Source organism: Strix uralensis, chromosome 3 (genome assembly GCF_047716275.1).
Source record: "Strix uralensis isolate ZFMK-TIS-50842 chromosome 3, bStrUra1, whole genome shotgun sequence".
NCBI lineage: Eukaryota > Metazoa > Chordata > Aves > Strigiformes > Strigidae > Strix > Strix uralensis.
The window spans coordinates 75,895,479-75,919,293 of record NC_133974.1 but is presented as its reverse complement, the minus strand read 5'-3'; the positions used below and the strand labels follow the sequence as shown (position 1 = coordinate 75,919,293).

Below are 23,815 nucleotides of genomic sequence, written 5' to 3'. Positions count from 1 at the left end.
TGGGGGGCTGCATTTGATAATTGGAAAAGGATGATGATGGGGTAGAAAGGAATTGGAAGTTTCGGGAAATGCTTTCTTAACTGAACACTTGAGCACTGATGACTATAGCAGAAACTGTTATAACTTCATGCAGGAAGCAAAACCTATAGGGGCAATTGTGTTACCCTTACTTTGTGCAGGAAATGAGGCCTCTCCAGGTAAATTGTTGGTGTGAGGGACAGTATGAAACGTACTGTGGACAAACTTGCCTTTAATATCTGGCAGGCATTGCTAAAGCATGCTTGAGACTTGCAGCTTAAAATGACGCAGGAGTTAAAACTATCAGGAAGGGCCTCCCAAGTCACTGATTCCAGTCCTTGCTTTTACAGGAATCACATCCTAAGGGAGTGCATAGACACTACTCTGATGTGCACAACATTCTGGAAATTACTTGTCCCTCAATTAAGTTTCTGGATGGGAGTCCAGCCTTTCGAGCCTGCAGTGTTTTTTTGGAGAAAGATGGTCTTTCAGTACTTGTCATGGTTGCAGCTTTGGTTTTTGTAGTCAGTGCTGAGGTTTGACCCTCTTTCCAGCATGGGACATACCTTACAGGGCAAGAACTGCAGAGTATTTTTAGTCTGTGTAACTTCCTGTCCCACACTTGCATTCTTTCCTCTGTCTTCGAAGTCTGGGGAGTTTTAGGTGTGTTGTTCATGGAGTAGCTTATGACATTCTGGGATGAAGAGTGGTATTTTCAGTACTGTAAAGGTGTATTGATCTTGCAAAGTTATTTTGGACGTAGGCTTTAACCATGGTATCTGTTCTTCTAGAAGTTGTATGAATAGTTAAATCTACAGATTATATCAAACTAATTGGAACTCTGTGCTTTCTGCAGTTTTCAACTATTGTCTCTGAACATCATAATTGGTTAAAGCACTGTTGATTTATGAGAATTATATTGTCCCCTATTAAAAGTCGAACATTCTTTGGGATTTTTTTCTCTGTTTGGCATGCTCTATGATGCTTGCTTATTAACAATAATAGCTTTTTAGAGAAACACTTAAGCTCTCTTACCTACTACAGGAGACATACAGAAAGTCAGTGCAGTTGTAATATGATTCTCGTAGTCAAGTATGGTGCATACAGCTTAAAGCACTTCCATGTTTTTAACAGAATGGGTTTGGGTTTATTTCTGGCAGTCTTGCTTACATTTATTTAAACTGTGCAGTGATTCCAAGTGGTAAAATCTATGTTTAACTGCTGAACCCAAAGTACTTTGCCGCAGCAGTTGTGTTAATCACTGTGGCCAAAATAGTAGATTAGCAAATATATTCAAAATTGATAACTTCTGATTTGTTGTTCTAGAGCCTGCAGAATGACCTAGAGACAGAACAGGTGAAGGTAAACTCCCTAACGCACATGGTCGTCATTGTTGATGAAAGCAGTGGGGAAAGTGCAACAGCTATTCTGGAGGAACAATTGCAGGTAAAATGTTAGAGTCCTCTTTTAACTGTAGCAGGCGCTTAAAACCTGTGCATATATAATTCTTGATCAACATTTTTGTGTTTAAAGACTGTTTATCCTAGAAAGTAATTCAAAGTAATATTTTTAAAAGTAATATTAATGTAAAGAATTATTAAATTTCCTAAGGGTAAAACCTGCAAAAATGCTTTGACTTGCAAGCTCGATTCTTGACGAGTCAAGCTGTTCACATTCCCAGTGACTTAGGCACTTTTGTAGTGTATCCTTTCAGCAGTGTCATTAAAATGGGAAGATGCAGAGTACAACTCTTATTTCACATATAGAATTTTCTTTAGGAAGTTAAAATCTGATGACAATAATATTTAAAGACATGAAAAAATAAATAAACCCCCCCAAATTTATCTAGGGAATATAGTGTGAAATATTTTCCTGTTTTTGTCAGAATTTAGACTGTAACCTGAAGTATAGGGAGTGTGAAACATAATTTTGTTGAAGCAGAATTCATGCTACTTTGTTCACTCCTTTTGAAGTCAATCAAATAGCTCACTGACTTCAGCAAGAGCTGAGATAAGGTCACAGGTGAACGCTCTTGAAAGTTTTAACCTCTATCTTTGTGCAATACAGCAATAGTGATCACTGGCAAGAAGGTAGCTATAATGTAGAAAGAGGTTACTGTGAAGTAGAAATTATGCTTTTGAGTATTTGATTTTTGAGCTTCCTTGTGAGGCTTGTGAATGTCCATGAATGTTTTCTGCTTTTGTAGAGGCTTGGCGAGCGGTGGACAGCAGTTTGTCGTTGGACTGAGGAACGACGGGTCAAGCTGCAAGAAATTCAACTTTTATGGCAGGAGCTACTGGAAGAGCAGGTTAGTAGCTCTTCAGTTACCCAGAGTGACAGGTTGATTTGTGGAGGGGGGAAAAAACAACCAAACAAAAAAGCCCCAAACCCCTTAGTAAAGTTTAATAGCTCTCAGAAAAAAGCCTTGAAAAACTAGATTTTGTGTTGTTGTTTGGGTTCCCAGTGTTTCTTGAGGAGTAGAGTAGCTGTGCAGCACAAGAGAAATATTTGCCAAAGTTTAAGAAAGCAAGCTTATAACCCCTTATAAAATAATTTCCAAGGTAGCTTGCAAAATGGCCAAGAAGTGGGAATATCCATGACAGCAAAATGACAATGAATCATTAAGTATCTGGTGGTTTGGTAAATACAGAATTTTCCTAATTAAGGTATATGTGCTTCCTGCATGGATGCATGTATACAATTGTGCAATCCACTAGTCAATAGATACTGTTTTCAAAATCAGTAACGTAAAACATTTGGTTAATATAGTGAAGCATGCAGCTCTCATTTTGCTGAGTTTAGGCAAACAGTTGAATTGTGAAGATAGCACTGAGTTTTTTCTTGCTTTGATACTGTACATTTTACATATATATTAAATATACAGCTCAAATTAACTGATGGCATAAAAAATATGGTAACGCCACTACATGTGGTAGGTTTTCATGCCTAGTGCTAGAACTTGTGTGTCGGCTTAAAGTATTTGATGACTTTTCCTTTGAAAGTTTACTTAATTGTTTTGTTTTCTTAAATGATGGTATTTATCACTAAGGTGTTGTCTAAACTGCAGTACACACAGCTTGTTTAGACATTTGAAAGTACAGTGCTGATATAGTTGTTGCTATCAGTTACAGCCTGGTTTCTTTGACAGGGATGTTTTGTCTGGATTTTTGGGGATTGCATACATGGTTCTCTGTGACCCCTCCTGTATCTATTTGCATTATATTGATAAGCTCAATTTGCAGCTTCTGTGACCTTGTTAATATGGAGCCAAGGTTCAGATTCTGGTTTACCCAATGCTAAGTATCTATTCTATATACATATATTTTAAAATACTGCATTGGCATATGTGTCTGTACATACAGAAAATTGTGTGCTAACATTTTCTGGCAACTCTTGGGCAAGATAAGTCTCTGAGTTGAGAAGTAAGGATTCCTCAAAAATCCTCCCTCTGTATGTCAAGGCGTAGACTTAGTGCTCTCAGTTTTGATGACCCTATGTGAACATGAACTCTTCCACCCTTGTATTTGTCTGGGGAAAAGTGACCACTCATTGACTATTACAGTACTGCTAAGAGTGTCATCTTTTGTTGGAGCTGCTTTGCATTCAGCTTTTTTGAATTTGTATGTAATTATGTTGCTTTGTAAAAGTGAAAAAATTGGTGTTTAATGTCAGATAGCAAGTGATGAAGAAGTAGTTTCATTTTAGGTGGTTTAGATCAGCTTATGTTTGCATTCATTGTTCAACTCTGAACAATGCTTTTATTACTAACAGGTTTGAATTACAGTTCTCTGTCTTCAAGAATTATCAAGTGACCTACAAAAATGTACAGTTTGAAACTAATTAAAAACTTTCATACAAACACTTTAACACAAAAGTAACTAAAGCACTTAGGTACTATCACTTTCCATTTCGTCCAGCCAGATGGAAAGATGAGCAACAGTGATGCATCAGCCTTTTTGTGGTTGCCTGGAAAATTTTTGGAAACCACATCGCCAAGTCAACACAATTCTTGCCACTCAGGAAGCAAATTCTTCAGTCAGTGCCAGATATTTCTTAGCACTGTTATAATTATGTTTCAGTTTTCTAGGGAGAGTTATCTTTGACTGCTGATTTAGCAGAAGTTAATTCAATACATTGAAGGGTTTTTAAGCTCCTCTTATGCATAAAATATGTTGGCTGGGATGCCAGTGTGATTTTTTTTTTTTCCAGAGTATGTGGTGTTACAATTTTGTTTCTCGGAGCCTTATGGCATTTCTGCCACCATCGTATTTGCTGTCTGTACATTTTGCATGTTGGTTTGCATTGGCAATGTAAACTGCTTTAACCCTTTGGCCCAAAAGTTGCTGTAGTCAGTTCTGGGACAATGCCAAAAAATATACAACTAGACTGAGGAGCCTAGTGGCTATCGTAAAGTGTGTTGTTCAAAGACCAAAAAGATCTGCCTTGTTGTATCTTTTTTTTAACCACAGAGTCGCAGCACTGTGCCAGTGGCTATGCAACTGAGCTTGATAGAGCACTGGGTCTATGGAGATGGCTGTGCAGCAGCAGCAATATGTTGCAACACAACATAAAATGTTTAAAATCCTTCCTGATACTTGATGACGGTTATTGCTGGAGTTTCCATAGGAGTGCTGTGTGACTGAAGAGAAGGGAGACCCAGGACAGGTTTCCTAAAAAAAAAGTGGAAAAAGTTCAAGATCCCTGAGTTAGTACTATCCAGAGCAGACCATGCAGCTTTCAAAAGATAATGAGATAAATAGTGCTTGCTGAAGTTATTCTGCAATTGGAAGTAGGTACAGTAAACAGGGAGGTGACTAACTAATATGTGAGTCTTTGACTGCCTGGACTAAAAGAGCCCTGAATTATCTATCAGTGGTGTACCTTCTGTGAGAAAATGTTTGTAATGGCTGGGTTTGAAACACAGAGGAAGAGGGGTGGAGAATGAAAGAAAGCATACATAACACTTTGATAAACTTAATTTAACATAATTTATAAGTCATATATCAGCTTTGTGGTGGATATCTGGTCACTATAAATAACCTGGGGGGAGTGTGCCCTGTGATATATTGAGAAATGGTTTTGTTGAAATTGTTTTGCTGCAAAGTATTACTTAGTTCTCTGATCTGGTATTTTTTCTCTTATGTACTACTTCTGTTCTTGCCAACTGAAACTCCTGCATATAAAGACTGCAGAACTGTGCTTTGAATGCAAAGATCTTAAAGAAGGAATTGTCAATAGCTGTTTGACAAACTTGGTATGTTCTTGTGCTATTTTTCTTATGATCTGCAGTGCTTATTGAAGGCTTGGTTAACTGAGAAAGAAGAGGCTTTGAGTAAGGTCCAGACAAGCAACTTCAAAGATCAAACAGACCTGAGTGTGAATGTTCGAAAACTAGCAGTGAGTATCGCTATCCTGCTCTATCCTGTCAAATCTCAGAATAAATGAATGGCAAATTACCAGTCTGACCTCAGGAGGAGCTGTGAATGCATGATACTTTGGAAGCCAGGCCAGTATTCTCTCCTTGCCAGATTTTTCCACTTGAATTTTAAAAATGTGTACAGCTTACTCCATGGCCATTCCAGGTTGGTGTGCCAAACGTTGGAACAGCTATGCTGGGTTTTTGACAGGGTTTGGAGTTTATTGCAGGCCATCAGTTAGCAATGCTTTCCGAAGTGTAGGTTTATGGTTTGTGGTTTTGTGTGGTTTTTTTTTTTTGTTTGTTTGTTTTGTTTGGGTTTTTTTTTGTAATAAAAAGCTTGTACCTGAACTAATACTTTGTAACTGTTACTCAAGAGATGCTGCTGATTGCTCTAGGCGCTGTTTCAGGGATGTGCTTTTTCTGTCTGTTAGCTCTTTGTTACACAAGAGAACTGTTTTGAAACTATGATGCATCTGGCTCAGTGCATCTCATCCTCCCTTCCTGCCCCCACATATAGAATTAAAAGCTAAGGGATTGCAGAATGCTTGATGACTTTCAATGTTTTATTTTAACTTCAGATTTTGAAAGAGGACATGGGTATGAAACGACAAACGCTAGACCAGCTGAATGAGCTAGGTCAGGATGTGGCCCAAATCCTTGGGAATGACAGAGCATCCAGTAAAATTGATCAGGATCAAGAAGAACTAACTCAGAGGTGGGACAGTTTGGTTCAGAAGCTAGAGGATTACTCTAACCAGGTACTTAACAAAACTTTATTATTTTTTAGTGTTTAGATGTCTTTATGTATGCAAACCTCATTGATACTGTCAGCAAAATTGCCCGAGTAAGTTCTTGGCATCAGTCTAGAGAGGTAGGTGAGTGCTCTTTCATGTGGGGCTGACTTTATCTGCTGACAAAACTGTCTGAGTGTTTTGGTCTTCAAAACCCCAAGTTGTTAACCTGACTAGTACTATTACTCCTTTCTCACACAGATTAAGCTTCATTTTTCTGATGAGTAAAGCAGGCTTGCCATGTATTATCAATCAATGCAAATGCCTTTAAACATTTTAAGAGTGCTGGGACTGGATTAAATCTGATACTAAAAGAAAACAAAGACAAAACCCAAAACCCAGAATAGATAAATAAATGGGAGTCATACAAGCATTTATGCTCTGTGAGTATGATTTCTCATCTGTTGAAAATAGAGTAGTTGTTTGTTTGATATGTAATGATGATAGCCAAGCTGGATTGTTAGATGTTTATTTTAGTATTTTGAGGGCTTGGTAATGTTTTTATTTAGACAGAACTCCCATTGGCTTCTGTGAGAATTTTGTTTGACAGTTTTATGACTCATATGTGCCTTTTTGTGGTATTATTGTGAAGGCTGTGTCACTGATTCACTGTACACTAAATGGATCATGACTGAGTTGTGCAGTCAGAGTAGGGGTCTATTTCAGCCATGTGGCTTTAATTTGTTCTTGTGTTTGAGTCAAAACACTGGAGAGTGCCAAATCCTGTGGTCTTCCTTTCACTCCCTCTAAGTATCAAGCACATACTTAAAACTCACAGGTTGATTCCCATGGGACTTACTTTATAACCTGTTAAAGAGTGTGGGAGATTTCTATTGACTTGAGTGAGTTTTTAGGTCAAATGCACTGTGTATCAGCTCTTTCTGAGATCTAGGCGTGGTTTTATGGGGTATGAGTATAAAATACAAAACTGTGTGTTAATAAACCCAAAGGACCTGGTTCTTTCTGTGAACCAAGCAATTATGGAAGAAAATAGATATAATGCTTACTTTGTTGATTTTAGTTTGGTTGAACTGGTATGAAATTCTAGTTGAAATTAGAATTTGATGCTTGGTTCCCATCTGTAAAATGAGAATTATAAAGTTTTTCTCTGGAGTGCATCTATAATAAAGGTACTTTGTGACAGCTAGGTGGGGTCATTTGTAGGGGTGACTGAATGCGCTTTTATGATTGATGAATAAAAGGAACTAAGCAAAAGCAATTCAGTTTATGTTAAAAATGGCATTTAACCCTTTTGCTAAATTATTTTATACAGGTAACTCAAGCTGTAGGAAACATAGGGATGCCACAGGTTTCACACAAGACTGCTGCAGAAATAATGCCGTTGAAGGAACAGGTAGTGGTTAAACAGTCCAGACAGGAGTTGCCCCCACCGCCACCCCCAAAGAAAAGGCAAATCCCAGGGGACAGTGAAGCAAAGAAAAAGTAAGTATATGTCACTGCCATTTTCCCTTGCTCACTAGATACTATATAGACTCATGTCTCTTGGTCTTGGCTTTTGATTCTTCTTTTATGCGAGTGAGGAATACTTAAGTTGCAGTTGCAAGGTTGGGTTTGGGGAATGGGAAGAGAATGTTATGTACAGCCTTCTTTTCAGAGCAGCAGAAAGCCTGCAGCTTCCATTAATTTCAAAGGGAAGGGGGGGTGTTTTGTTTTTCAAAAAAGCAGGTCTTCAGTCCTTCGTACCTCAGCTCTTTTGCTGAAAAATAGAATTATATTTATATTTCTTTTGGAAAAACATCTCATCTCCAGTTAAAAAGTCTTGTGAAAGTGCCAAGTATTTTGATTTATTTATTATTTATTTCTAATCTCCATAAACTATATGGGAGAAATGGGAGAAACTGCACAAAGAAAAGGCTTAGAAACCTGTTCCATCTCCCTGGTATTTAGTAATAAGAACAATATTAGTGATGTCTCCTTTCCTGAGTGTATCTGGAGTGTTTGACTGATTTGCATGTATAGAGTCATAGAATTGTTTGGGTTGGAAGGGACCTTAAAGATCACCTAGTTCCAACCCCCCTGCCATGGGCAGGGACACCTTCCACTAGATCAGGTTGCTCAAGCCCCGTCCAGCCTGGCCTTGAACACTTCCAGGGAGGGGGCAGCCACAGCTTCTCTGGGCAACCTGTTCCAGTGTCTCACCACTCACAGTAAAGAATTTCTTCCTTAGATCTAATCTAAATCTACCCTCTTTCAGTTTAAAACTGTTACCCCTCGTCCTATCACTACACTCCCTGATAAAGAGTCCCTCCTCATCTTTCCTGTAGCCCCCTTTAAGTACTGGAAGGCCGCTATAAGTTTTCCCTGGAGCCTTCTCTTCTCTAGGCTAAACAGTATTTAATAACATGTGCTGCATTGCCTTTATTAAATAGCATACCTAAAACTAAAGGAATTGTTTCAAGATAAATTAAGAAAGTAAATGCTGTATACTCATCATTTTGCCTTTTGTGCTTGCCTGAGAAAATAAGCATTTCTTTGAGGTGTCACTAGTTTAAACCTTTGGCAGGCCATTCAGGGAGAGGATAGAGGGCTGCATCAAGAGCAGGGAGTTGCTGTGCTTGGTGATGTGTGTTTGCACAGTGAAGAAGAGTTGTTCTCTTTTTCTGTAGGAGGAATGGAGGTTTGAAGGGTGTGAAACCTGCCCAAACCTTCTTGAGGACCCTGGTCAGACCCTCCAAGCCCTGGTGTGGGGGTGGTGTGCACATATGGGTGTCCCAGAACAGTAAAGCAGTCAGCACCCATCTGTCCCTTCTCTACTACAGTGTCCGTAGAAATGGTTTTAGGCTTTGAAAGCAAAAGTGATCTTCATCTGTTATCTTTTTTCCTAGAGTTCAAACTGCATTAAGGACCGGGTCAGTTAAAATAGGTTAAACTCTCTGATGCTTTTACCTGATCCCAGTTACTTATGTTGAAACCAACAAATGACCAGTAACTAGGATTTTGTAGATATTCCCATGAAAACTTTGAGTGACTAACAGTAACTTAGGCATTTGTTGGTAGGCTGTTATTCCATGTCAGTATTTACACTGTGTTAAGTAATATAATTGTAATATGGCCTGACTTGTGGTCAGTTTGTACAGTATTGGTTAATTTGGGAGTTGGTTTGTTTTTGTTATTTTTGTTTTTTGGTGGTGGTGGGTTGTAGCTTAGAGGTTTTAGGCATAAGAAAGTTATGTCAGTATAGACATGTCCACTGTAGCCGAAAACATTAAGCTTATAAGGTAATCTTTAGTCAGCTAAGCATTCAAAAGTGTTTGTTTATTGTCACTGCCCTGAGTGCTTAAGCTGCTAGCTTTTTCTTGAGCCTAAATAGTGTTGCAGACTTTTACAAAATCTAGAACTGTAATTCTTCTTTGTCTTGTTCCTGAGGTTTAGTTTATTACTTTCAAAATAATTGGCATTCAGAGATATCTTGTGACATATTAAAAGAAACTAATAGTTTGCATGAAGATATGTATAAAAAAATTAAGAAATAAATTGCACCATGCAAAGGTGCTCCCAAAGGCTAATACCATGGACATAATTTTTACTACGGCAGATTTTTGAAAGTCTGTCTCTGTCCTACCGCCTGTGAGTAGTAATATGAGAAACATGAATCTTGTGTGCAGCCTTGCTGTTTTGGGATTTGAGTAATGTGCTGAACTTTAAGACTTATGAATTTTAAGACAGAGTGACTGAGTAGGGAAAAATGACAAAAAAAAATTGTCTGACTTTTAAACCAGGTTTGATGCTGAAAGTGCTGAGCTCTTGAACTGGATTTCAGAATCAAAATCTACCATGCAGGCCACAGACATCAAAGAGTACAAGAAGATGAGAGAGACTTCAAACATGAAAGAGAAGTTGAAGGTAAAAGGGGAAGATAGTGTTCTAGTGAATAGTGTATTTTGTCTCCAAGTTGGCTGTCAGCTGGAGGTGTGGGCTGATCCACATGCTTCATGGGGATTAAGTCCTTCAGTTAAATAGCTTCAGAACTGGACATATATGGAAATCTCTGACCAACTGGACACACACTTTTGCTGTTGTGTTGCACAATCCACAGGAAACTTTAAAAATTAATATTACTGATGTCTCCTTTGGAGTTCTGATAAATGTCTGCCTTCACGATTAGTATCTTTTTCCACTCAGCAGCACATTTTTGGCTTCATGTTTCACAGGTGGACTTGATTGCCACCACTTTTATAATTTTGGAAGAGATGGGCCAGTGGGCTGCTCAGAGACCCCTAGAATTATGCTGTGACACTCTGCACACACTGTACTACCCAGGGTCCAAAGTGGTCCGTTGTTATTATGTTTGAACATGTTGTTTGCTCTATTAATTTTGGAGAAAACCTGATAGTTAACAACTCATGTACAGTATTACTGACCTGCAAGACAGAATACTTAATTTTACAGGATCCTGTAGGAGCTGTGAAATAGTCATTTTATCTTCTATTCCTTCTGTTTCAGGAATGTATTCTTGCCTTTTTTGGTCCTTGAGCATGCTATGTTAATGATAGCTTATGGGAGCTTTAGCAAGACCTGGACCTGCTTTTCAAATCAAAGACAATACTTAAAAATATCTGAGACTCCTTCTCAGTGCTGCAGTGCAAAATGGTGCCAGTAGGAATGTTTGGAATGGCAGTACTGTTGGAAATAAAACCCGAAACAACCCTCCCAATAGTTTATTTATAGATCTTTATGAATGTTTTTAGCCCTTTATAAAATAGGCTCCAAGATGAACACCAGGTTCCCATGAACAGCACTGTTTTTAAATCATTGGGCTCTAAGTGGGTAGGCCAGTGTTTGTGCTTCCCAACTGTGCAAATAAATGCATGCTGCTTCTGAATTTACTGTAGTAAGTCTAAACCAGAGTATTGACCTTGGACATGAGTTTCAAAAAGATTTTAATTTGGAGATACTTTGTTGTAATCACAGAGGATATTGAAGTTGTGGCCTTGTGGCCAAGGAACTAATTTTTCCCTTATGGATGTATTCTACCTATTGGCTCATACAGGAACATTCACCAGTAGTTATGACTTGAGGGAGGAACTTGTTCCTCTAAAACTCTTGGTAGTCACATAGGATTTCCCCCACAATTTCCTTATGAAGGAGAGTGAAGCACTAGAGCTTATGAGTGGATTACTAGTGGGCTATAGTTCTTGCTTTGTTTGGACTTCTAGGGAACAGGTTGTTCCCTTCCACTGGAAATCTCAGTGGAGACTGCAGAGGTGAAGGGACTATTTAAAAAAGGTTTTTCCTCCACTGATTTATATTAAATAATTACAATTTTTGATCACAAATGGCTTGTTTTTAGCTGGTGTCCCAATTATGATTTCACACAGCAGGATTGTCAATCCTTTAAACAATATTTTATTCCTGTTGTACTAATCTCTTGCTTGCCTGATACTTGCGAGATTTAACTCCTTTTGTGTTTGTTTTCCAAACAAGCAGAACTAACATACACCTTAGAAGGTGCTGTATCCAAGAAAACTAGAATGTGTTTTGGGTTGTAGTGGGAAAATACATGTTATTGGGGGGGTGGGGTGTCATCAAGTAAAATTACCCTCTCTGAAACTAGTCTTCTGGGGTTCACTTTGTAGGAGATTGAAAAAGAAAGAGTTGAAAAAAGCCAAAAATTAGATGAACTGAAACAAAGTGGACATCTTCTTTTGGATCAAATGGGAAAGGGTAAGCAACTTGAAGGTTTTTCTGTTTTGTGATTTAATCAGATGAGTTGCTGGGAAATAATACTTGAAATACTGTATCTCCAGTTAAGCATTGAAATATATTCCTTCCCTCTCCCTCTGTTTTCTTTCCTTCAGAGACACTGGTCATTGTTACCTTTGCTGGTTACTGATATGTGTTTTGTTTTTATTTAAAGCTTATAGAAAAGCAAAATTAATACTCTTTGTTTAATGTGTGTGTTCATTTGCAACCTTTTAAGGGTTTTTTTATTGAAATAGAAATAATTTCTTAAAATGACAGTGACATGCTTTTGGGGGAAGGAGTTGATTTAATTTTAAATTGTGTGGAGATTTTAAGTATAAAATTTTAAAATATAACTGCCTGAAAGAAGTGGAAATTTTGAAACCAAATTTAAGCTTGATAAATGTGTGTGTATCTCTTTTTATTCTTAGTTTTCTCTATTTTTGTAAAAACTGTCAGTATATTTTGATACAGTCACAATTTATGTCTCAAAGGCAAGAGAGAAGCCTACATGCTTGAGAAAATGATTGATTGTCAATTAAAACATGTATCCCTGGAAACATATAATTAACATCCGTGAAAGTTGAATCTTGCCAAAATCTTGTTTCTTAATATGACAAAACTCCATCAGTGAAATATGACTTGCTCCATAAAAGAGCTGTTCCTATCATCCAGAGACAGTCTTTTAGATCTGCTGTGCACTTGACTGCTGGTGAAGTTTCTGACCAGTAGCATTCAGACAGGTGAAAGGGTGATATCACTGTCCTGCATAGATGAGATGTCCATCACCCTTTCTGGAAAATGATGATTTCCATTTGGATTTCCCAACTGTCACATTCTTTCCAGACAGCCCCTTTGCCTGGATGCCCCAATCTGCTAAGCATCTCCAATCCTCCCCACCTTGTCTACCACAGCTGAAGCTTTTTACAGTGGGTGCCACTGACCTGCAGCTGATGGCTAGAAGCCACTAATTTGACCTGGAGTTTGGGTTGTAAAAATTTGTAGCTGTTCCTTGTCTTCAAACCTGAACAGAAATCCTCTTTCCCTCTCTCTTCTATAAACCCCTCCAGCTGTGATAGGGCATGGCTGTGAAATCCGTATCTGTTCATCATAAGGAGGAACTCATAGTTCAAAAATTGGTTTGTATCAGCAAAAAATAAGATACAGAAATTGCTTCCTAATTGTTTGCTGTCTTAAAAGTTGGGATCTGTAGAAAATAATCTACAGCTCCTGGCTTTGTTAGGGTCTGCTGTTATGTTTTGTCAGCTCAGAATGACAGTCTTTCTCTCCAAAACCTGCCCAGCCACACCTGTGTGGAATAATGCACAGCACTGGCATGCGTGTATATACATCCATTGCTATACTGGGGCGTGTGCAGGCCGTGCTGTAATGGCAGTGACCGATTGTTGCCTGCACACTCCTCTTATGGGGCTGGTTGCAGTTGCTGTGCTTGTGTATTGTAGATGTGCTAAGCGTATGGCCAGTGTGAGAAGCACAGGAAGGATCTGTGGAGCAGAGCCTTCAAGTGCCCTTGTAGAAGCTGTCTGGCTGCCCTGACCAGAGCACTGGGCTCCACTTATGCTAAAGTGGTGCAGCAAAAAAAATGAATTTATTGCCGCATTCCAACCTGCTGCTTCCCTTTTTTTTTGTGGAGTCTAGAATCATTAAAAAAATAAATTCACTGGGAGCTTACCTAAAGAAAGCTCATTTTACTTAAACCTACATACCAACATTCAGACATGAATCGTGATAGTGAAGAGAGTCATGATGGCCATCAACTCATTGTTATAAATTTAAAAGTTATTAAAGGGAAAGAATGGAAGTGGAATATCTCTTCATTTTACTATTAATGTGGAAATAAAAACTGAAACACTGTTAGTAATAAGTACAGTTTTATGGATAGTGGACTTGGAATCAAAGCATTTTGCATGCTAATGCAAAAGTGCACCTGTATCCAAAGAGAGGAAGGGTTAAATGTCTGTTAACCAAAATGTGTTGCAGTTAATATAACAATAATTTATATAATCTTTTTAGAAGGACTTTCTACAGTGGATATAAAAACTGTGATGGAGAAAATATTGTCAGGGTGGAAAGATGTGGTTCAACATCTGGAAGAAATGGGCAGGAAGATAAAGTACCAGGAAGATATAAATGCTTATTTTAAGGAAATGAGTGAGCTTGAGAAGACTGTAATTGAGAAAGATGACTGGCTTAAAAATGACACTTCTTCAACATCCCAGCCCTCAGCAGTCCTGAAAGACTTATGTCAGGTAAGTCTGGCAAAACTTAATTTTGGCTGGAAGCTGTTAGTAGCACCGAATACCCCAGAGGAGCTTAGCCTGTTCTGTAAGGTAACTCAAAATTTCTGAGACATCCAGGGCATCTGATTTGATGGAAGATTTTGATACCTGTGTCACAGGAGTACTTTAATGTTGTTGCCCTAGTAATGTGGAAGATCTGTGCTGCAGTAGCTTACTAAAATCTTTGTGTTAAAAAGGCAAATGTGAGATTTGGTTTTGTTTTTAATCTTTCACAGCGGGAGTTAACTCATCTTTTAAGTCTGAGTCCACGGTTGGAACATCTGAAAGCTACCTGCAAGGCACTCACCTCTCAGCCAGTGCCTCCAGACTTCATTCAGGAGAGCTTGGATGGTTTTCTTGATCACTTCGAGTTGTCTCGTCAGAAACTAGAGGAACGTCACCAGCAGCTGAAGAAAGGTAAAAATATATATATTTTGTTTTAACATAAGTCCTCCTGATACTTGTGTTCTGATTTTTTTTTTTTTTTTGTTGTTGTTATTTTGAGCTGATTGAAAACTCACTGAATTCTGGTAGAGTTTTACTACTGATTCTGGGAGGCTTTGGGTCAGGCTGACAAAATTTATGTCTTCACCTGAAAGAACATTTGTACAACCCCCTCTGTGCACACTGCAAAATATGTTGTTCCATAGTGTTAAAAGTGATTATGCAAGGATGCAACATTCCTGAAACTACATTTAAGGAATTAGCAAAACATTTAAGGTGGATAATATACTTTGTAAAACTGTGTGTCTCTGACACTGAGAGATATAAATAATACTAGAAATGAAGAATGGAAGATTAGGAGAAACTTGTAAAATTGAAGAGCACGTGTGAAATTTAATCTTTTTCATAGCTGCTTTGGGCACATTAGTCATACATAATCCCTTTTGGAAATTTCATCTTTGAAGTGGTTTGGAATCTGGCTGGCTTTTTCAGGCACTTTCTACTTGGGTTTTTGTTGCATTAAAAATTTCATTATGAGCATTCAAACCAGTCATGCTGTCTTCTAAAGGATTTTAAATGTAGTGCACAAAATATGTAGCTCTGTTAATATTTTACAGCTGAATAGCAAGAGCACAGACCTATAAGGAGTGGTTTTTTTTTCCTTAGTTTTCATTTTGTTTCTGAGGAATTCAAGGAAGGGTTTTGCTAATGGTCCCAAACGGAAGGCATTAACACTATTCTGTGTGTAATAAAAACAGGCTCAATTACTAAATTGTTAGGCCATCTATATAATGTGTTGCACCAGGCCTGCATTCTTTGATTATATCCATGCAGAAATGAGTAACATATCTGTCTGCCACGCTCAAATTGCAGGGTATGCTTTCATTCTTACTGTGAGGAATGATCATTTTATGACTGTTCTGAGTTCGTGTACTTTTGAATAATTTTATTGGTATTGTGCATTTTGGTAATTACTACATGATGTGTCAAAAATACTCCTTGTTTTTTTTCATGCCACACATCAGTTGAGGCACAATTAGTATACTTGAACCAGTTATTACTTGGTAAAAATACCTTACATACTGTAGTATGTTAAATTTGTATTTGTGTATTTTTTTTGAATGATACTTTCTCTGCAGACTATGTATTGCTAAAGAACAGAGGGAAGTGTCAGTTCAGGGTTTAAGTTGTTTATTTACAGCATAGTTGGAATTGCTGTAAAGTAAAGGAACTTGCAGAGCCATATAACTGAGAAACAACTGGTGGTGGCACTTGACCATTTGTGAACTGGGCAGGCTTTGACTGACAGAAGTCCTTTCATGGCTCTTCTTTGAGCCTCTGAAAATTCTGTCATGGGGTGCTACTCAGTTCCATCTCTATGGGCATGTTTTATGGGAATTGTGACTTAATTTTTTTGTCAGTGGGAGGCTGTTTTAACTATTTTCTGCTTCTTCAGAATTTGCTGTAGTTTAGTGACAGTGCACCTATTTGCTTTTTACTGAATTACCCCCTGCCTCCGCCCTCCCCTTAAAATTGATCCTGGCTTTTTGAGAAGAGGAAGCTAGATAACTCTAACTCTGATTCTCTAGAAATGTTGACTCATTCCTTAGTTAGAAATGGTATGACAGTTCTGACAGTAAGCTGTTGAAAAGCTACCTGGTGAGTCAGAACACAGTTTAGATTAATTCTCACTTGTGGCAGTAACGAAATTGCTTAGGAATCCAAGGCCCAAGAATGTGCATACCACAGTATGGGTTTTACAGCTGAAATCCTGTTCACTGCAGTTTTCTAAATCTGGTATTTTCATTCTGAAATGCCAGAGTGAGGTGCTGCCTCCTGCCCACAGAGGGCTGGCTCGAGCAAAATCTGAGATGCAGTCAAATATGCAAGCAGATATTCCATCCAAACTTTAATTCTGTCTTCAGTCTTCCTAGATAGTGTATCTGTTCTGCAACTGGCTGAAAGCTGCTGTTTTTATATATTTGTGTGTGTGCATATATATGTAAAAAATGAAAAAAAAATAAACCCCAAATCCTACCACTACACTAATACATATTTTATGTATGTGTGGTTTTATATTCACAGTTTATATTCACATATATAGTTCAAAAATACTAGCTTATACAGTTTATGTAGTGTGCATATTTAACTTTATATGTAATATATGGCTATTACATATGCTATACTTTATATTCTCTATATAGTACATATCTGTGTGTGTGTTTACATATAAATAGTAGATATGCCTAAAACTTTTTCAAATGAATAATACTAAATTTAGGCATAAAAAAGCCCAAGTACTATTCATTTCACCACACTACCCACCCCAAGAGATTTAGGTGCTTAGATGTATAAGAAAATTCTAAAAATGGGATTGAGTTTTTAAATCTTTTTTTGGGGGGTGTGTGTTTGTCATTGTATATTTATTATTATAGTCAATATAATACATATTTTTATATTAGACATATTTAATATTTTTTTAAGGAAAAAAACATTGCCATCAGGAGAAGACTTTTTTAACTCTTGGAAGGTCTCCACAGGATTCAATGTACAACTATATCTCACATGATTCTAAATGATTCTGATAAACTTTATTATGTACACATCTCTTATAATTTGCGTCTTGTGTCTATTTCCTTTCCTTGCATTTTATTCCATTACTCTTTCTTTAACGATACCAGAGACAGAAAGCCAACCAAGCCAGGACTACATGGACTCCCTGCAGCAGCTGAAGGACACACTGAGCAAGCTGGAGTGCAAGCAGCAGTCCATAGTCGCTGGGCTGAGCGAACCCAGTAAGGTTGAGAAGGCCCTGCAGCAGGCAAAGGTAACTCTTACCTTCACAATGAAGCGAGGAAGTTGCTTATTCAGCTACTGTCATCCTCCTTTCTCCTGCCTTGTTTTCAGTGGGTAACTAAAACATTACTCAAGAGGGAAGTAGCTCAAGGAGTGCTGTGTGGAAGCAGCCTCTGGGGGTTGGTTGCTGAAAGCTGGGTCACCACAGGCTGCTCAGGGCGAGGTGGTGGTGTGGGCAAGGGTTGGGTGTCTCTGAGCCTGCAGACTTCACGGCTTCTTTCACTGCTTTGTGGCGAGGTAGGAGGTGAGGCCGAGAGAGCTGGGACTGCTCAGCCAGGGAAAGAGGAGGCTCTGAGGGATCTTCTTTGAAGTGCTGCAGCACCTCAGACCACCTTGGTGGCCTCCCCAGACACTTTACAGTATGGCCATGTCTCTCTTGTGCTGAGGAGCCCCAAAACAGATATCAGGGCCCTGAGATCATCCCCCTCCTAGGAGCTTGGTTGGATCAGGTTGTGACTTGATCCAAGGTCTGCTCCTTTGCTGCTGAGCATGGCTGTGAGGAAAGCCAGGAGCCAGGCTCTGCCCTTCAGTCTCTTGGGAGCTGCCTTTCAACTCTGCCTGACTGAGTGGCACTGCAGCTGCCTGGCAGCCGTGCCTGGCCTGCTCAGGCTTGCTGTCCTGGGGAGGTCATGTCCCTCCCCCACAGCAGTGTGGGCTCCCTGCCCTCCCACTGAGGCAGCCGTGTGCAGGCTTGTAACCCTCTCCTTCAAGCACTGGGTATAGCCTACCAAGACATGGGGTGCCTGCCTGCTTAAATTGTCTCTGAGGTTCAGCTGGTTAACAAATCCATCCTGTTTCATCCTCCTTGGCTGTTGTGAGAGAGTAACTGTACTTCTCTGGCTTCCACATTGCTTTTCAAGGGGAAACAGTGCTTGCAAGCCATAAAGGTAATTGTCGTGGTTTAACCTCCGGTGGGATGGGAGAGAGAATTGGAAGAGTAAAAGTGAGAACTCATGGGTTGAGATAGTTTAATAAGTAAAGCAAAAGGCGTGCATGCAAGCAAAGCAAAACAAGGAATTCATTCACCACTTCTCATTGGCAGGCAGGTGTTCAGCCATCTGCAGGAAAGCAGGGCTCCATAACACATAACGGTTACTTGGGAAGACAAAAGTCATCACTCTGAACATTGTGCCCCCTTCCCCCACTTTATTTGCTGAGCATGGCATCATATGTTATGGAGTATCCCTTTGGTTGTTGGGGTCAGCTGTCCCAGCTGTGTCCCCTCCCGACTTCTTGTGCACCCCCAGCTTACTCGCGGGTGGGGTGGGGTGAGAAGCAGAAAAGGCCTTGACTCTGTGTGAGCACTGCTCAGCGGTAACAAAAACATCCCTGAATTATCAACACTGTTTTCAACACAAATCTAAAACATAACCCAATGCTAGCTACTGTGAAGAAAATTAACTCTACCTCAGCCAAAACCAGCACAGTAATTGATGCACGAATTCTGTCCAGTAGAAACAGTATTTTGCTTCCTATTATGAGCCTATAAATTATGGGAAAATCTATGGATGACAATTGTTTTGTAAATATCAGTTACTGGGGTAGGGCTGGAGTGGGGCGGGGAGAAATCATGCATTGCCAGTACCTTTTCTTTTTCTTTAAAAAAAATAGACAAATAATTTCCTGTCCCCTCCACTGTCCCCCACTGCTTTTGTGGAATCATGCTTAATTCATAAACATGTATTTTTTCCCTGTGTGGTGGCATAAGAGGGCTGCAGGTGGCTTTGGAGGAGGTCTTCAACGCTGGTTGCTGGGTGGAGAGAGGCTGTGTCTTTATATCCTTATCTATTCAGCAGAGAGTGATCAAATAGGTATTTTTAAAAGCTCAGTAAACAGGGGTGTTAGTGCTTTGTTTTTCTGAACCAGCAGATTAAAAAAAATGAGTTATTTGGTTTTCTCTTTTAATGTTGCTTCTGTATTGTTTAAATTTGGCAGATATTTTCATGTCCATAAACTGGCTGAATTGTAATGGCATTTAGTCTTTGGAGGCTTGTCTTTCCCTTTTTCTGACAGAATCCCTCCTCCCCCTTTTCTTCAGAGACTAATTAACCTGAAAGGACATACTATGCTGGTGTGAGAGCTTTACAAACTGTAGATGATGAGCTGCTTGTGGACCTGGGATTGTCCAGCTCCTCCTGCACTGTAGCAGGCACTGATAAGTGCTTCAGGCATAGACCCAAGCCAGGCATTGACTCGGTTTGTGGCCCTCTGCACAGAAAGCTCGGTTGCAGAGACATACATCCCTTTTCCCAGTCTCATTGCTACTACACTGCCTACCTTTTTAGAGGAAACAGTATGCTTTGTCCTGTTTCTTTCCCATAAATAAGGAGTAAAATTGAGAACATAAACATATCAAAGATTCTTCCTCAGTAAAATATATGCATGCACATCCCACATGTACACATTAAATGTATATACTAGCAAATTTAAATTAATGAAATTAGTAATGGTTTCATGTGTTAATTCCAAATCTTTCTCTCAAATTAAGCAAAATAACCAAAATGACCAGTTTAATGAAGTGGCAACATTTTTTCATGTCTTGGCTTATACCTTCAGCTGTTATTTTTCCTTAATGTTAGGAAATTAGCTATTCTAGCTGAAGTGACTCTTCATATCAACAATGCCATAGTGAATATATTCAGATTGTATTCTCCCTATATTCCAGCTGGAAGAGTAGCTTTCAAAACTCAAGTATCCAGAGCTTTCATTGCAGCTAGATGTTATAATAATTTTACTTTACAGAAGTTGGAAGGACACACTCAACCTGTTTGTGTGGCTTTATTGTTTGTTTTTTTTAAAAAAAAAAATCATCTGTGGGGGGAATGAAAAAACTGAGATCCTGCTATCTCTACTTTCTTTTGTGACTGTAGTGTAGTGCAGCTGTTGCGATGCTACTTTGAGTGCCAGTACTGCACAGCACAGGAGAGGTGTAGGTGCCTGGTTGTGTTTAGCTATGTGGCCAAGCTTTACAGTCCATTCTGTAATCACTGCTACTGCATCCGTAGAGCAGCCGAAGGTTTTGCTGCATAAAAGGTGGTTTGGACACTTCTACTGCAATAACTGGAATATCACTCTTCACTGAATCTGTCCTCTGCACAACAAAACCTTTGATGTACTTGTAAGGAAGTGTGTGCCTGTTGTGTGTCTAATACTGGAAGCAGACCTTTTTTAAACGTTTTTTTTGTTGTTATTGTAGACTGTTTGTGAAATGCTGGAAGCCCAGAAGCCCAGGGTAGATAAACTTGCTGAAGAAACAAAGGCTTTGGAGAAACGTGCTTCTTCAGATATGGAAAAGGTCTACACACAAGAGTTCAAGCATGTGCAGGGACGCTGGGACAAGTTAAAGCTCAAGATTTCCAAAGATGTTAAACTACTAGAAGAAATTACATCCAAGTTGAGAATATTTGAGGTAAAATGAAAAGATTTTTTTGTTACATAACTCAGTTGGTTTAGAGCCCTTTCTCTGTGCAGATGATACTGACTGAGAAGTGGAATGTTGACGGGCCACTAATCTGGCAGAGGCTGAAAGCATGTGTAGTGTATTTGTAGCAGGGGACTTTTGGCATGCCCAGGATATTATTTTATCTTGTAATAGAATTACTTTTCACTTAAAAGTAGCATTCCTCTTCTTTCAGTACCAGAAGGAAAGGCTACGCTGAAGTCAAGGGTATGTCAGCTGTGCTGTTGAAGGCTTGATCCCACCAGGGGCTGAGTGCCCTCTATTGTGGTTGGTGTCAGATACCCAATGAATTACTAGTTTGACGTATAAAATTGAAATTCCATATCTACTACAGAAAACCTGCTCCTTCAAGTGGAGCTTCTGTCAGCCATAATAAATTAGTACAGCCTGTTAAAAAAGGAAGTAAAGAAAATGCTTAGGTATAGTGAGTTTTCCAGTTCCAACAGATAGTCTCTAAAGTGTCAGGAAGGAGAGTTAAAGAATTAAGATTAATAAGCACTCTTACATATTTTTGTATATATACATACATATGTACACATATGTGAAATCCTGCATGACAGAAAATCCCAATGCTTTAAAAATGAAGGGATTAAAAGCAAGGTTATTTAAAGGGTATATAGATGTTTAACCCATTGTTAAAGAGGGGAGAGATAAGTGCTTAAGTAACTTAGCCAAGGTTGACTCAGTATTTACTGGTTAGATGGTTTTCTTTGTGTTTGCTTTAAGTCTCTTCTCTAGACTATTAATATTCCTCTGGGGAGAGGAAAAAAATAATGAAAACTAAATATATCATGATTTAGCCTGTGGCAATATTATTGTGATCCAAAAGTTAAATAGGCACTAACCATTCTTCAGTATCAGCTTGAAAGCATAAGCTCATCAGAGCAGTATAAAGCCCAAATATAGTGCCTTTTTTTCCTAGAGTAATGTTTAACTGGGCTTTAAATAATTTTCATATTTTCATTTTCATATTATATTTTAAACTTCAAAAAGCAAGAAGGTGTTTTTAGAGATTCTGTCTCTCGGAATGAAGCCACATGCACATTAACTAACAAATCTGTATTTTAGGGTGTGGAATTGTTTACATTCTTTTCCATTTAACAGAGTATGTATCACAATTTATAAACATAAGCGACTTGCTGTGTGGACTCTCTTCAGAACACTGGTGCCATGCATGCACACCACCACCTTTTCCCAAAAGTTTCCTGCAGTCTTGCTCTCCCCTCACTCTGAAGCAGAAAACTGTTCTTTTATTTGAAAGTGGATTCAAACTTCAAACGAAGTGGCTTTTGTGGGTTGTTTGATTCTTTTTATTTTAAGCCAGACAGAATCTTTAATGACTACTCAAGTGTAGACACATGTTTAAACTGAAATTTATATTGGTAAGACAAGCTAATTGACTTGCATGATGTTGCAGTGAAAGTTGGACAAGCCATTGCTGATTATGGTTCAGAAATTAGTAAAATCCTCAAGTCGTTTTTTTTTTTCCCTAACCCGCAAAGCTGGAAGAAGCCCTAGTAGGGGTAATGGATTGTAACTAAATGACAGTTAAAGAGCAGAGTGCACACCCATGCTTAGTTTTACTAAAGTTTTACTTCGGGAAGAAGGCTGGAGGGGAAAAACTTCCTCCTGCTCATAAAGTGTTATTCACTAATTATTTTTTTTCAGGACATGAGCTGCTCCTAGAAATGCACGTGTGGGGGGGGTGTGTGTATGAATAGCATAGATACGGTAGCCCAGTCTAGGCTAGTGAACTTACAAGTGGAAGCCACAAGCCAACCTATGAATAGGAGGTGGAATTGCACATAGAAGAAAAATATGTAATTGTTTTATATAACAGTTTTGTGTAATAATGTTAGGCTGTATTACTTGAAGCATAAAGATAACAGCTGCTACTGCCCCCCCCCCCCCCCCCCCCCCCCCCCCCCCCCCAAAAAAAAACCCCAAAAAACCCAAAAAACCAAAACCAACCAAAACAGCCCAACCAAAAAAAAAAACCCAACCCCAGGTTCAGGAACATGTGTACTTGTGTACCTACATTTGAAAGAATTTCTGCTTTTAGTCCAGTTCCTTCAAATCCATCCTTCTGTAGCTACTTGCAGCAGCCTGTGGGATGATGTGGAGCTGTGGAGGAGCTGATGCTGCTGGTCAGCAAGAGCTGAGTGCCCGAAGTGAGGTGGCTGGTCCAGGAGCTTAAAAGAAATTAACTTTTAAGGCGTAGCGAGGCCCTTGGTGATTACTTTTCAGCAACCACCTCCTCATTAATTTTTCTCCTGACTTTGACCTAAATGTACAATATACCACTGTGTCTCATTCTCTTTCCTTCCCTCTCTGGTTATACTTAGTTATTTAGCATGACAGAATAAATATTTGGCATGTAAGCCTGCCTCAATGTCCTTTGTGTAACAACTTTCTATCAGTCTTGTTCTTCAAATGATTGCAGCTTTCCAGTTGCCTTGATTATCTGTAGCTACACTGAGCAAGACCTACTTACCTCATCAGTTTTAGCAGCATTTTTTACTCCCTTAATGTCTTGTAAGTGCAGAACTCTTCTTTTTTCTGTGCTTGAATCACGTTCAGTTGAGTGGTCTGTACATGCACCTGCTTTCCTAAATCACAGCTGTGAAGAATGTCTCCTGAAAACTGAAATTCTCTCTCATGTTTAACTGAGTAGGGTACACATGTGCAGTGTTAGCATAGCAGGTTTTTATTTAGTAATCAATGATTCTGTTTTTTCAGCCAAAGGTGAAGTGCCCTGTTTTCCATAGCTGTTCAAAGTGATGTTAGTACCACCATGTATATGAAGCACTCACTGATGGAAGAT

The 23,815-nt window shown here is 39.0% G+C and overlaps 1 protein-coding gene across 6 annotated transcripts in view; it reads left to right on the top strand.

The window, feature by feature from the left end:
- UTRN (utrophin) overlaps positions 1-23,815 on the top strand; it is a 387,351-nt gene that overhangs the window by 86,306 nt on the left and 277,230 nt on the right. For all 6 annotated transcript variants that reach the window (XM_074862944.1, XM_074862945.1, XM_074862943.1 and 3 more), the window contains 11 exons: positions 1,345-1,464; positions 2,225-2,326; positions 5,308-5,415; positions 6,016-6,195; positions 7,502-7,671; positions 9,969-10,092; positions 11,826-11,913; positions 13,966-14,201; positions 14,468-14,648; positions 17,357-17,502; positions 20,728-20,940. In XM_074862944.1, the coding sequence (XP_074719045.1) occupies positions 1,345-1,464; positions 2,225-2,326; positions 5,308-5,415; positions 6,016-6,195; positions 7,502-7,671; positions 9,969-10,092; positions 11,826-11,913; positions 13,966-14,201; positions 14,468-14,648; positions 17,357-17,502; positions 20,728-20,940 (1,668 nt within the window). The remainder of the gene's footprint in view (positions 1-1,344; positions 1,465-2,224; positions 2,327-5,307; positions 5,416-6,015; positions 6,196-7,501; positions 7,672-9,968; positions 10,093-11,825; positions 11,914-13,965; positions 14,202-14,467; positions 14,649-17,356; positions 17,503-20,727; positions 20,941-23,815) is intronic.